This window comes from Parasteatoda tepidariorum, chromosome 10, assembly GCF_982258835.1.
Source record: "Parasteatoda tepidariorum strain Cologne lab strain chromosome 10, Ptep-v5.0, whole genome shotgun sequence".
NCBI lineage: Eukaryota > Metazoa > Arthropoda > Arachnida > Araneae > Theridiidae > Parasteatoda > Parasteatoda tepidariorum.
Genome location: NC_141764.1, coordinates 66,942,129 through 66,958,448, shown reverse-complemented (window position 1 = coordinate 66,958,448; position 16,320 = coordinate 66,942,129). Strand labels below are relative to the sequence as shown.

Sequence of the window (16,320 nt, the reverse complement as noted above, 5' to 3'; positions counted from 1 at the left end):
TTATTGATAAAATTATTTGAAGGGTTTAGCTACTACCTGAAACAACATCAGCTTTACACTATTACAGCATGCTTTCAAAAGCAATAATTTAGAATAATGTTTTAGTAGAATAAACTTTTTCTGCGCATTCATGTAGGATTCAGTGCACTCACGTTTTGTGCATTCACTTATATACAGGGGTGTGTAAATACGAGAAATTAGTTACTGATTGTAGCATAAATAATGTTATTGGTTAAAAATTATGTCAATCAAGAAACTTTTCTTTTCCTAGACCTCCCACTTTCTTCAATCTTATAAGTCACCATTTATTTGTATCTCAACCCCTCCCCCCTCGAAAGGAAGACAATTTGAATTCTCTGAGATATGCACCCTTTAAGAAAAAGTTTTTAAGAAAAAGTTAAATGGATAATGGAAATACCTTAACTAATTATTTATTTATTTCAATCTGATTTACACACAAGCTACAAGTAAAAATTAAGCACAACTATTAAATTTTTTTTAGTGACAGAAATAATATTATATTCAAAATATTTACCTGTTCAAATTATCATCATAATAAAAGTCGATGAAATTACACACATATATTGTATATATATATATATAATCATTATCATTAAGGATTTTCCTTATTAGTTACTAGCCGCTTAAGGCGGCCAGCTGTCCGCCACGCTAAAGGTTTTCACAAATAAAGTTTTTTAAAACATAGCAGGAAATTTGAAGATTAGTGGACAATTAAAGTGTTCCTGTCCTGCAACGTTGTCTTCATACCCAGTTCTGCTGCAGATGTGTTATAGCTCTTGAGGATGTTTGAAGATGTAACTTTGCTATGGTAACCTAAGGCCTATGGTAACCTAACCTATAATATAACTATCAGGTGGAGACTTTTTTTTTTTTAAAAAAAAGGCCTCAGAAATTGTAAAAGCATACAAAAGTTGCTTTCGAAATCATCATTGGCCAATAGCTGAAAATTACAGCGCAGTTAATAAGATATTTAAGAAACAGCAATAAAATATTCCTATTTCTTCCTAATTTTCCCCTAATAAAATATTAATATTCCTATAACTTCCTATTCTTGTAAAACTTCTTTATAAACAATATTTTTAGTTTTTCCATTTGGTGCGAATAAGTATAAGTTCTTTTCTTCACCAACTCTTGAGCAGCCAACATAAAGCTGTCCATGTGAAAAGCAAGGCTTCTGCAAGTCAAGACCAACGACTTTTAAAGATTGTCCCTGAGATTTATTTATACTCATCGCAAAACTAAGTCGAACAGGAAACTGAAGTCGTTTAAACTGAAATGGATTGTCTGAAGATATGATGGGGATGCGAGGAATAAGCACACTATTTCCTGTTGACTGTCCTGTTATAATCATCGCTTCAATAACATTAGGCATCAATTTTTTCACAATCAATCTTGTTCCATTACACAATGCAGGTGGATCCAAATTTCTTAAAAGCATAATTGGTGCTCCAATTTTCAATTCTAATTTATGTGCAGGCACTCCAGGTGGTTCCAATGAGTTCAAAAATTCTGTCGGATAGTTGACAACTTGATCTATTTCCATGACAGCGTCCATCGACTTGTAAATTTCCAGAGCACCAGGTAATTTTTTTAAAAGTTTGTTATTTATCACGTTAACAATATCATTTGTTGGAGAAAGGATAGCTCTTTCACATAGCCATTGAGGGTTGCAGTAATTTTCATGAATATTAGGAAAAACCATTTCTTTGAGTTCGTCGGTTGTAGCAACACGATTTCCAATATTTTTCACATCTATAAGCCCTTCTTTATCGCCACTAATATCACCATTTCCAAGTCTTAGAAGATTGTTGGCAAATTCCTGAGCAAAGACTTCTCCTGTTAAATGAACTCGCATATTTGTTTTCAGCCGCAGTCTTTGAACATTTGTCCAAATGTAAGATGACTTTATACATGCATGTATTTCATCTGCCTTTGTCCCACGTTGTATTACGGGAAGTGTTTGTCGAAAATCACCAGATAAAACTAAAGTTACACCTCCCATACACTTGTTGTTTTTTAAAAGGTCTTGCATAGTGATATCCAAGGCTTCTAAAGCAGCTTTATGTGACATAGTGCACTCATCCCAAACTATTAGTTTACATCTTCTAAGAACATCAGCTTTGTGTGAGCTTCTGGAAATATTGCAGGTAGGATGCTCGACGGTTGATAAATTTAAAGGTAATTTAAACACTGAATGAGCTGTTCGTCCACCAGACAAAAGAGTTGCAGCAATACCAGAGGATGCAACAGCAAGTGCAATCTTATTTCTTTGTCTCACTTTTGCTAAAATCAGATTTATGAGATAAGTTTTTCCTGTTCCACCAGGTGCATCCACAAAAAATATTCCACCGACGTCATTAAACACAGCAAATAAGATTTTCTCCAAAGCTTCCTTCTGGTCTTGAACCAGATTTGGCTCATTCGAATCAATGTATGATGTCATTTCATCTGTATTGTAATTTGTTGCCCTCAAAATTTCTCTGTTTAAGTCAATGGTACCTGTTTGTTGTGGCAAAGGAAGTCCATAAGTTTTTAAACCAGAACCACCCAATTCTTTGACCTTGTTTTCAAGAAGAATTAATGCCTGATTGAAGATGGCATCATCATAATTTAAATCCATGTCAGTACTTCTAATCCTGGCCTGGTGCAAAACATCTTCAGCCATATTTTCTCTTTGTAAATTCCACAATTCCAGAGGGTTTGCAATAGAACATGTTTGCAACATAATTGCAAATAAATTACGCAGCATTTCAGGTGATCGAACAACAGCAGCTTCTTCTAGCGTGCTTTTCCAGTGCGAGTCATCTTCAAGAAGTCCTCTTACCTGGCAAGCCTGCTTAAATGTTTCGCATTTTATTTCTCCAAAAGTCTTTAAGTCATTGAAAGATGTAGGTCCGTGCACCTCATGAAGCAGCAGTCGAAGATGAAAACATTCGGAATTGTTAGGATGAATAGTGTAGACGCGACCAAGTGCATCACTTGATTTAATTCCTGGGTCTTCAGATACTGTCTGACCAGATTTCCGCCGAACCCACTTTTTGCTGCTTGCAGACCATGTATAATACTTTGGCAACTGATTATACAACAAAGTGCGAGCAAAATCATCGTTTTGACATAAGCTAAAAAAAGAAGTAAGTGTTGTGGCTGGTGGAGCTTGAGCTCTTTCCCGTGCATTTTCTGATGTGAAGTAAACTCGCTGGCCATTCTCTAAGTGTACACTTAAATGAACAACTGTTGGATGCCTTTCATGTATAGGGAAACCCAAAATACGCCACACTGCCTCATTGCTACTGATGTATCGTCCTATTTCATAATGCTGTACTTCATCATGCACACTTTCGTCGTTGGCAATGTTAAATACAGCCATATCAGATCCTTTGTTTACGTATTTGCAAACATATTTTATAGATTTTATCGAATTACAAAATTCCACCTTAATATGGGCATTAAAAGTTTTTGACAACAATGGACAAAAAGGAACTACCCATCTATTATCAATAACAATATCAGAACTCCGTACTTTTTTAACTGTCGTATAACCACCATCCTCTGGACTCTGTCGACGATACAGGGGATATCCATCTTCCCCTGTTTGTGTTTCTTTCAAAAAATTTCGAGGATACCTCTTTGTACATTTTCCATCTTTCATGCAAGGAGACTGTTGATTCAGGATCCCACAAGGGCCATGTATCATTTGCTTCTTAATAACATCATGCAAAACTGGATCAATTTTTGGATCTGGTATTTCTGCACTTATTACATTATCTATGCTATGAACATGGATTTTTTCATGCAGCCAAATTAAGATATGAGCATGTGGGAGACCACGTTTTTGCCACTCTATTGTGTACATAAAACATTGAACAGAGCCAAATACTTTTCCTTTGTTGATGAGAATCATAAGAGCTCTTAGTTTAAGATGAAAAACTCTTGCTAGCAAATCATGTCGATCGTGACTTCTCTGCCTAGGCATTAATTCATTGGTAACCTCCTGCCACTGAGGATTACAGGTGAATGTAATAAACAAATCAGGCTTCCCGTAATTTCTAACATATGTCATCGCATCTTGAGTTCGCTCATGCATGTAGCGTGGACCACCAGTAAATGTAGAAGGTAAAATTACCATTTTACCTATATCATGAACACTCCCGTCTCTGTTTAGGGCATCCTTGAGATGAACATACTCTTCAACACGTAGTTTCTTCTGGTTCAAGCGTACAAACCTCAGTCGCTCAGATTCAATTTTTGCGAACATGTCCACAATAAATTGATTAAAAAGTTCCTTGCATCTCAAAATAATATTGAAATTTGCAGCTCGAAACATAATTCGATAGGCATAAAAATCCATTGCTGAAATTTTCTTAGAAGTCGGGAAGCCAGTAGTTGGGTTTACTTGCCTTAGTTCCAAATGGTAGCCGTCTTCACCTTGCCAGAACATCAAAGGATACTGCAATGCATCATATGCTCGGTGTGTTTCTGCAATTTTTTTAATTTCATTACTTTTTAATTCCAATACTATATCTCTGCTGCTGTATACATCACCTGCAAGAATAACTGCCACCTCCGATGTATTTGGAGCATTAAATCGTCTTTCATGCTGACCGACAGGTGTTTTATCTGCCTGAATTATAACTTTTAATTCAGGAGTCATTTTCTCCATGGCCAACTTAAAACTTCTCACGTAATTATTGTGTTCATGCAACATTTCTTGCAAACTTGAAACTAATGCTTGTTTTACTTTCAAAACATTCCTGCAACGTTGTTCGGATTGCTTTTCCTGATCACCTACAAAGTATAATTGAAGAAAATTTGGCTTATCATTTATTTGTGGTTGTAGGCTTCCTATTCTGTGGTACACTTGTCCCTGAACTTTGAAAGTAGGCATAAAGCCTTGTTCCCGAATTTCACTCCCAGATCCAAATGATGTCATCTGAAAGCATGAATTGTATCTTCTGATGTTACTCTGAAAATGTACTGTTTCAATTGAAGAATCTGTTAACAATGCCAGTAGAGGTTCAGGAGGTGTTTGAAATTCACATAGCTTAATTTTTCCATTGCTACAACACATACTTGGTGTTTCACCTTTCCATTTTAATGCCTGGCAAGAAATGCATTCTGTTGCCATTCCGCCAATTTCTATCAATGGATCTGATGCATAACATAAAGATGGGTTGTACATAAATGCAGAGTTTTCCTTGTCTTGCCACAAATGCAATCGAGCTTGGGATGTTGAAGCACGATTTTCTTCTAGCCTTCTTCGACGTTCCTGGGATGTTTCTCGGGTCCTTGCATTTCTGGTTGAGACACGATTATTTTCTAATCTTCTTCCGCGTTCTTCAGATGTTTCTCGGGTCCTTGCATTTCTGGTTGAGACACGATCATTTTCTAATCTTCTTCCGCGTTCTTCAGATGTTTCTCGGGTCCTTGCATTTCTGGTTGAGACACGATCATTTTCTAATCTTCCTCCGCGTTCTTCAGATGCGTCTTGAGCCCTAGCACTGCTTGTCGAAATTCGGTCATATTCCATCCTTCTTTGACGTTCCACAGACGTTTCTTGGGCCCTTCTTCTTCTTTGAGAATCTCTTAATGTCTTTTTCTTTGACAAAATACAAAGTTTTTTGGAAGGCGGTTCTGCCATATCAGTAATCGGGTGTTTAAGAAGTCAACGAATACTTTAGAACAGCAATTACTATGAAAGCAAATCATGAAACTTCAATATTAAAATCTAAGTGCCTACCTGCAAACTGAAACTTTCTGAAAATAACTAATTACATTTAATAAAAACTGTTAAAATAAAGAATAGAAAAACCAAAGAGATCCAAGGTAAGTGTGATCGTTCCTTCAAAAACAATTAAATTCCTATTTTATATATTATATAGCTACTACGCTTAAGAAAAAAAAACGAAAATGCTAAATACATGAAAAGAACACGAAAACGAATTAATTTTTTATGGTATCAACTTCTATTTCTATATAATTTTTTATGGTATCAATTTATATATCTATATCGCAACAAAAATTATCGTTTTCGCTTAAGAAAAAAAAAACAGAGCGTGGAAAGAAGAAGAAAAACTTATTATAACAATTATGAACAGCGACAAATATATCAAAGCGAATCGTTCTATTTACGTATCGAATATGTTGCCACATTTTTGACACAAAAGTTAAACTTTTCTCCACTTTGATAAATGTATGCTAATGCGAACCTTACAATTAAATTATTAATTCCTTTGTGTATTATTGGTTTAAGTTGTCGAAAATTAATATTTCAATTGTAAGGTTCGCATTAGCATACATTTATAAGAGTGGAGAAAAGTATATGCATTTTTTAATAGTTTTTTGAATATGGCTCTTTGAAAACGAATATTACGTCAAGTGCTCAGGTATTATAATTTTGATCTAGTTGCGCTTGTATAATTTTGATCTAGTTGCGCTTGTATAATTTTGATCTAGTTGCGCTTTCTACGTCATTTTGCTAACATCGTTTGGTTTGTTATTTAACATCGTTTGGTTTGTTATTTCTAAGTTAACTTTCAAAAAATTAGCTGGCAACAGCAACGAAAAAGCAGAGATTTTCTTACAAAATGACTGATAACTAAAAAACTAATCCAAATTTTTGAAAAAGAAAAAAAATACTTCTTCATTATGTCAAAACACAATTATGTGCCGAGTTTCGTGCCTTGGCGAGGCTTCTGGGGCGATATATTGTGATTACAGACAGACAGACACACACACAGCCGCGTTTATTATTATGTATAGATGTATAGATGTATAGATTAAACATATTTTAAAATTCAAATAATAAAAATATCTTTCTTAAATTTGCTATTTATTTTTAATTTGAAATTTGCAGTACTTTTCTTATTTCTTAATTATAATATTTGCAAATTTCGTTATAAGATGCACAAAATATAGTTTACTTGCACTAAACAAAATTCAATGATTGAAAATTTGATTTTATTGCTACTTATTTCTTACATTTGCTTTCAAAATTAAATTAGTTTTAATGGGTACTCTTCTTAACTTAATTTTCACAGTCAACGAACATCCGGTTCACATTGAGAATTTACACATCTTTTGTGCTCAACTTCTATAACATTTGTATTTATACAAGACTCTAAGGACTAAGGAACCTATAATTCTTTCCTTATTCAAAAACTAGCTGCTTGCATTCATATTACGTAGTATATATTTTAAATCTAAAAATTCAATTTCGATATTCGATATATATAGATAAAAAAAATCATAAGTGATGCGAAGTGTGTGGTCATATTTTACGCAAATTTAACCTCTCCTCCACAAAGAAATTTCGAAAAATGATACTTAAACACAGCTCCTTTTTCTTAATTTAGTGAATAAAAAAAATTATTTGACGTAAATTTTTGCAACACAACCTTTACGTAATTTGATGACTTCTTTTCCAGTCGCAATGAGAATATAATTAAAAATATAGTATAAGCAAATATTTTATGTAGTATAAACAAAAACATGCACAAAAACTGCAATCATGCACAACATAGATTTTTTTTCACATCAAAAATCACATTTTTAACATCATCAAACCATTGCATCAAAATTTTGTAAATCAAATTTTTTTTCATAAAAATATCAAATTGCCGGAGTATTAACTTGCTGCAACTGTGAAAAATATTCTGTAAACATGAATCTTAGCAGTATGTTATGGAATCATTGTAATGGATAAATAAATGGAGCTTTTATCGAATAAAATTCACTACCTAATTTCATTATAAGACCGAAAATTTTTGATACAAAACATCTTTCGTTTTTTTTTTCTTTTATTATGTGAAATTTCGTACTTAGAAATGGTTGTTATCTACTCTTAAAATGGAAGCTCAAAATAATAAATTTATTATCAATGTTTCAAAAAAAAAAAAAAATGTACTGCGAACATTTAGTTAGGCTTTGTGGTGCCCCCCTATCCTCTGGTGCCCTAAGCACGTGCTTAGTGTGCTTAATGGTTAATCCGGCCTTGCATGCAACCCGTGTCGAGAATGGATGTCATCTTACGCCACTAGGTGTGCTTATTTCTTATTAGCAATCTTTTCAAGTAAAACAAGGTGGCTCAAGTGATATATCGCTCCCATCTCTATAAGTTCGAATTCCAGCGGAAGTAGGGGGATTCGAGTTTTGCTCCTTGTTCACTCAGACCATAGTGCTGACTTAAAATACTACCAGTGGTAGAAGAATCACGAATCAGAGCTTCCTTGCCATTGGGAAAAATTTCTGAAATTTTTGTGGTTCTAACTATGCAAAGGGTTAACCTCTACATCTCTGGGGATAGAATGCTCGTCTTCCAATAAATTGACCTAGATTAAAGTCCAGTGGTGAGTGGTCGAAATGAGTTCTCCTGATTACAAGCAGATGCAAAATAACCTTAGTAATTGCCAGATAATGGGTTAGAGTATATATCTTATGAATAATAAACCCTAATATATTATGTTATATTTGCACTTAATTATTACTATACTTAACTTAATTTGAAGCTATCGTAGTTTTTACTATCGAAAAAAAAGACTTCGTCGAAAAAAAAAAGACTCAAATATATTTGTTATATCATAGTTTATTTACTCATTTGGCAAGTAAAATGCAGAGGTCACCAGTAATAAATTGAAAAAATCATTTAAATATTTTTGGCGTAAGAACTATTATAGTCCGTAACAGTGCTTCCCAAATGCTGTTGCCAAGCTTTCTAGTGCTCCATGGAAAAAGTAAAAGGGTTTCAGAGACTTTTTTTTAACTTTCTTGAAATCGATATCTATAATTCAATCCAATTAATATTCTTAGATGTTGGGCAGCTCCAAAGAGCAGGGCACATCGACAAGAGGTCTATTGTGTACAAACCCTAAATCATGATTAATAATTTATAGCTGAACTTTATAGCTGAAATAAAGTTCAGAAAACACCTGACAGGAATACCTTGCAGTTCCCAGGGCTTAATGCAATGTTGCCCTGAACGTTCAAATCTTTCAGAAGAATAGACCTCCCAATCACAAAGTATACGTCATGAAGTCTCCTTCTCAAGATGACTACCAAGACAAAGAGGATCAGATACAACACTTATTATGTATAGGTGTCTCCTGAGGGTGCAGTGTCCAGTTAGAGAAGACCAATGATCATCCGCAAAGTGTTCCTGTTTAGCTTAAGAAATTCTTTTTGGCGCTCACTAAGACCGTCACGATTCGATTTTTAGCCTGTCTCTGACCATCCTAGTTGAGCCCATTGCTCGTGGGCAATTTCGCCTTAGAACTTGCAATTAGATACCCTGAATGATGTGGGTAATATTCCCAAAGCTAGTTTTTTATAATTTTATGTGATAATAGTCGAAACAATTTTTAATTGCAAGGTATACAATTTTTACATCATTTTAAAGAATGATTTCACACGGCAAAATACAAAATTAAATCAAAATCGGTCGAACAATTTCAGAAAAAGCTAATATTTAAAAAAAAAAAAATTTTTAAAAAAATATCTAAATTTTGAGTTCTCAGGAACTATTTGACCAATTTCACTCAATTTTTTTATAATTTGCCATATAAAGTTACATTCTTTGAAAATGATGTAAAAATTTAATCCTCAAAATTCAAAATTTTTTTGATTATTATTACATAAAATAATAAATATATACTAAAAGTTACTGTTTTAGTTTCTATCTGTTTAGTGTTAAACTATCTTTGGGTAAACGAATTTTATAAATAAGTTCAAACATTTTCCAGTTATTTAAAAAGTTCTCTATTAAAAGTGAAATGCGCAAAAAGATATCAACCGAATGTTAACTATCAGAAACCCTCATTAATTTATACTTTTATTTGATTTCTGATCACGTCTAAATACCAGTTTTCTGCAATGGGCACGTGCAAGATAACTATTGAATAAGAGTTTGGTTTGCGTTTTATCTACCCATCAAGCCCAATTTTATTGCATTTTTTCTTACTTCCGGAGTTATTGCTGAAGTATAAAAATTCTAATTTTAAACACCGGTGTATAATAAATAGCCCAAATTTGATTGATGGTAAAGTTTAATTGCCACTACACGAGTCATATTTGGCAATTTTGCGTCAAACGTGAATGGCATTAACCAAAAGTTTAAGAAAAAAATATTTACTAAATCTGTTGCGAAACAAGAAAGGCAAATTGAAAAATAGGCAAAATTGAAAGAAGGTCGGTTGCTAGAGTAATACAGGAACCATACATTCCATAAGTACCCGAAGAAAATTATCCTATACATAGCATATGATTCGTAAGAATATCCTTCTTTGTGAATGTAGAAATATTTCTTATAATTTAAAGACTTGAGCAAAATAATGATATCCCACCTTTGACAAAAATTTTACAACTCAACTGTAAAGATTTATATCCAGCACGAACTTCAATCCTGATGAAACAATACAATCCTAACATATGATTTTATTAACCCCTTAACGATCGGTTAATTTTCAAGAAAACGGTCATAAAAGTGCCTATTTTTTTGTCTTTTGTATTTGTATTACGTACTTGATTAGTGCTGAAATCTCGTTTAAAATAAACTATCTACAAATACCTTAAAAAATATCCTGTTACTGCCATCTAGTGTGTAAAATGAGAAATAAAGTGTTGTCCGTGCAAAATAAATGAATTAGTTTTATTCTTATTGGCGCGTTACGACTGAACACTCCAGCCCGTCAATATCACGGGAGCGAGAAATAGAGGGCGAAACCTCACCCAGTCATTTTCACGGGAGCGAGAAGGAAGGGGTTAACCTATTTTCGGAAGAAAGGTGCGTAAACGCGTTTTGTCTATACATATTTTATATTTACACTATGGTGCATATTTTTCACCAATTTCATTTTTCTGATTTTATCAAGGGTTCTGATCCTATCTTTACGACACTAGTAATATATAAGCACTTTCTCTAACAAAATTTTAAAAATTCATTAGATTCTTAAATTAAGATGGTTATTGATAAGTTCAACTTTATAAATATGTATGATTATTCCATTTGAAATTGATCATATGATTTTATGTTGGATTTAATTCGCAAGTTCTGAAACTAAAGTAAAAATAAAATTAACTTCATAAAAAACCTAATGTTAAACTAAATGGTTTGTCCATTCATTTGGCCCATTGTGGGTATTTTATTTTTCAAATAAATTATTTTTCCTACATGGAACCTTTTTTCGAGTTCTAATTAATACAATTTAAAGATATTTCAATGAAAATAATACCACATTAAATAAAATTTCTATGCTTGTCAAAATATGAGTTAAACATACAGGTGCTACTAATATTATTTAATATATTTTGTTGCTAATATTATTTTAACTCCTAAATTTTATAATTAAGAAATTCGTTATATAATTCATTTTAGAACAGCGAAACATCTCCATTCGCGGTTCAATAAATATTAATCATGTTGTCTCGGTAATTCGATATTCTACACTAAAAAGAAAACAAGCTGCTATCATATTTTCAACAATATTCTTAAAAATTTAATCAAATCTCATCTCATCAAAATAAATGCTTATCGCTTTTAGCGAAAATGGGTAAAAAAAAAGCTATAAAAGTTGTACAAAAAAAACGGAAAAAAACACGAGGAGATTGGTAACGGAAGATAAAACGGAAGTATTAAGTCTGGTAATCACATCCATGTTGGCAACTTATGGCAAAGATTACGTTCTTCTGCCTTGGATTATTAATGTTGTTGAATGGATAGTTTTTTTAGTAACGTCACTTTTCCTATAAGAAATTTTAAAGTAATTTCAATCTTATCAGAATGCAAAATAAATTAACTGCATCCTTGCTACTAAATTAAATATGGAACGAAATGGTTCGATTAATGCAAAAGTGATGAAGTCAGAAGAAATAAAACACATTTTGAGCGGGGAAAATATCTTTTCAGAACTAGGTTTTTTTATTCAATTAATTTTGCAAATTTGTTATGAAGATTACATTTTATCTTCAATTTCAAGAGGTTGCTTTGTTATGCAATAGATGGGAAAATTTATTATGTTATAAGAAAAGGACAATTTACATAATCATAGTTGCTGAAAATAATTAACATTGAGAATAAACTATGAAGATTTATTCTGTTAATGATTATTGATTTAGGCATTTAATTAGATGATATTATTTAATGCAAAGATCTTTTTACACAAAATAAAAAAATAGGTTTTTGAAAACGTTTTCTTTGTGTTTTTTAACTTGATATCTTTTAATAATTATTAAACATAAATTTTTATAGAGTGAATTCATGTTAGAATATGATTTAAGGAGAAATTTATTTTTTCTCGGCATGAAATGCAGTGCTGGTGTTTGGTATGTGCAATTATAATATTTTCATTAAAATAAATGGCATTTAACTGGAAAACATCATTAGTTTGTCAATTATTGAAGTCAAGGTCAAAAGTAAGATGATGAGCAGCACTTCAATAACAAATTAAGTGAACATCCTAAAACTTACAAACGTATATCAACAAAAAAGTGTATGTGGGTAGTTCTCATTGTGATGCCACAATTGGCATTACATATTTATTTCCTATCCTCTAAAATATCTTTAATTACTTAAGCTTATTTTATTTATCGAATTACATTTAAAATAAATCAAATATTTAATCTTCTGAAGTGAGCATAAAATATTTTATTCTTTTTTTATCGATCAATGTAACGGATACTTTTTATTTCAATACTAATGCAGACTCATTAATTCACTGTCGCGCCTAATTGAAAACAGAAATCTATTTATAACTTTGCAATTCTAAATTTCTAACTGAAAATATGTTTCAGTTGCATGGGTGTAATAATTTCCATAAATTTGTTGGCGACTCGTGATCGCCAAAGTATTTTCAAACCCAATATTGCTATGTGGGGTTGGCTTTGTTTTGGCTATGTTATATTTTAATAAATCGCCAATTTTGGATAGAGCCCCTCTGTCATCAGGATACGCGTGTGAGGTTCTCTGGGTTTTCCTCTCAATGTAACGCAAATGCTAACTAGTTCGATCAAAAATCCCCCCACGAAGGCAAATTTCTCCCTATACTTGATCCAGCAGTTCCCTTGTCTTATGGTTTGAGTTCAAAATTACAAGGCTACGGAATGGAACATTAGTGGTCGTAAATCTAAAAATTGGTTTGGCTGTTCAACGACGGTTATAAAATAAAATAAAATATGAAATAATTTTTTTTTATAAAAAAAAAAATTATTTCTTTTTTTCTAGACCTAACTAAGAAGAGATTAAATTTGTAAACCAGCACTTGAATTATGCCGAGGAAAAGTTAATGGTATGGGAAGTAGGAGTTTTTGCGATAATCAAGGAACTATAATGAATTTATTCTTACGATGCTTATTTTTTATGTCTATTTTCTTAGTGACTATGCCTTTTTTTTTTAAATATTTCAATAAATATTATTTGATGTTAAGTTTATTATCCATTTAGTTCATTAAAACTGCTGCAATTAAAAATTAAAATTTAAAAATTAAATTACATAAAAATTAAATTGTATAGAAATAAATATGGAAATATAAAGCACAAAATTCAGAATGGATTGTGTAAGTCCAGCCAAATGATCCAAAGAAAAGTATAAACAGCACAAGGAGCCATATTTTGACACATTTTAATGATATAATGTAATCTACATAAAATGTAGAAGAAATGTATTTTTTTATTGAACTAAATGTAGATGGTCATAATGCAACAAACGTAATATTATACGATCGAAATAACAATAACTTGTAGCTTTCGTATATTATATGAATCCAAATGTAGACAAAATTATTAAAATGAATAACAATATTAATAAATATTCAAACAGTTTTAATCAAATATTTTCTAAATGAAAATGTACCGACATTTATTTACACTTTTCAGGACACTATAGTTTGCTTGATATTTTATGCATATTTATAAAATGAGAACGATATTTTCAACAGACCACAAATAGAAAAGTTATTATAAGAAAAAGTAATAAATGAATAAATTATTTATTTATTTCTATGAATGTGACAATTCAATTCTTTTTCAAAAAAATATTCTTTGCATGTTCATGTCGGTGTTTATAATCTATGCATCTGCTTAACATTTGAATATTTAAATGATTAATTCATGCAAAAGAAAGCTTATAGTTCCGACTTTTAGACTTAGCTGAGAAGTTATTTAAATGTTGCTAGTCATACGCGTTTATTGTATTTAAATAGCATACTTTTAACTTTTAACTATTTGAACTTTAAAAAGTTTTCCCTTCGTTAACCACTTGAATTTTAACTAGCTTCATTACTTTCTAGTTAAAGATGGTTTTGTAAAAGTAAAAAGAAAATATTTGAAAGTAAAATTAATTTCTTTAATGAATTGGATTTTAAACTATTGAAATAAGTTTTCACGGCAGATAGCTATCTGAAAATTCTCTGAAAAATTTTTAAACGATAAATAAATTTTAATATGTTCAAATACTTATATAACGAATTTTAAATAAAATAAATAATATTTTTACAGGCAAAGTTATTATCTTATAGTCATATTCTACGCTAAGTTTTATAAAATCAATGGTATACATCTGATTGTTTAAGCATGCACAACTCTTTAATATGCAAGATATATTTTTTCCTTACTCTAATGTTTGAAAATGGATTTCATTGAAGTAAAGAGAGCCAGATTCAGTTAGTCAGAGTAAAATTCAATGTAAATGTGGAAAATATTTACTCAAGATGAAGTAATCAAACACCAATCGAAGTATGAATTTGATTTAATCAAATATTAAGCTAAAAACTTTAAACTTAGGTCTAAATAGAAAAGTGCTAAAAGCAGTTAAATGTGTCTTATGTAAGCAATTTAAATAAAAAGATAGAAACCCGAAACAAGCAAAACTAAATTTTTAAGATATGTATATTAGCGAAAACAGCACTCCATCAGCGGTGTGCTAACACACTGGAGCCTTTCTGTAGTCAGTGGTTAAACCAAAAACTAACGGTGCCCCGAGGCCCCATCATGGCAAAACTAAAAAGCAATACCTCAAAAATTCAAATATTGAGAAAAAGATGAAAATCCAATGATACACAAAAAACACAAGTTAAAAGCACACTGACAAAATACTAATAATGACATATAACATATAATTTATAGTGTAAATGTAGTGTTACATATAACCTTGCAACTTTAAAATATTTTTATCTAAGCCTATTTTTCGTTCGAAGGGAGTACTTTGAAAGTAAAGGATAAAGTGGATACACATAATGTTTCACAACCACCACCCTAATTATATACTTTTTGAATCCTTATCAAAACTTTACTCAAATACACACATAAAGTATGAGATTAATCAATATTGCAACTTAAGAAATAAACGTCATTAAAATACAAAAATTAACTAAAGACTTCAATTCTTTAGATGGATTGATGAAAGAAATTTCAAGTTCTAGAAATCATTTTTAACCTTCACTAAATATAAAGCATTCAAACAGGTTTTGAGAATTATATTCTGAAAATCAGTAAATTCCATACGTTACATTTATAGTTTGTCAGGTTTCTCAAAATTTTATTTGTCCATCGCACAGTTATAAATTTGTAAGTCCCAATGTGACCATAACGGTATTCTAAAATACATCTAAGTCCTTATTTAATGCCATTGTAATATCAGTACCAGTGTAAAAATTGGCATTATTTTCACTTAAGAATAATGAGTTTTTATAAAAGTCAAGAAGTTTATAAAATTAATTATTTTTTTCGTTACAAATAATATTTCAATAATTATTTTATTACGATGAATACGGATGTAACGATTTTTTTTTAATTTATGTAATAAGAAAAAACGAAATTTTGCAACCATTTTTACCATTAGGAATAATTGAAGTGGGCTCTTAAAATTATCATCATAAAATAAAAGAATAAGAGCAGTGATTAGAGAACATTCTATATACTATAAACTTATTAGTTTGTTTCAAATCTGCATTGTTAAGGAAAGATATACTTTCAAATTGCAAATAAATATTAGAAATATTTAGTCTCTTAATTTGTTGCAAACTATTAATGACATTAATTCTTTGTATACTAACTGCTCTAAGTTGAAGACATTATTCGGACATGAGACCGGCGGTAACGATCGTTGGAAACTGAATGCTCTTTCGTGCAATATGGATCTTGTGGTAGTCGTATTATCACATTATAACATAGTGCACATTCCGTTGCTATTGAGACACGATGGATCAGGGGGTGGGGCATTTTCTTTCCATTGAGGGGAGTCGGGTTCGAATCCCAGCGATGGCGGGTCAGTACGAATTCCACATCCGCCTTGCACCGATCACAGTGCTGACGTG

At 31.5% G+C, this 16,320-nt stretch overlaps 1 protein-coding gene across 1 annotated transcript in view; it reads right to left on the bottom strand.

The window, feature by feature from the left end:
- Positions 1–1,066: 1,066 nt before the first annotated feature.
- The window catches only part of LOC147803006 (uncharacterized), a 21,183-nt gene continuing 5,929 nt past the window's right edge, over positions 1,067–16,320 (bottom strand). Inside the window, exon 2 of the mRNA XM_087152826.1 lies at positions 1,067–5,522. Coding sequence (XP_087008952.1) covers positions 1,067–5,522 — 4,456 coding nt within the window. The remainder of the gene's footprint in view (positions 5,523–16,320) is intronic.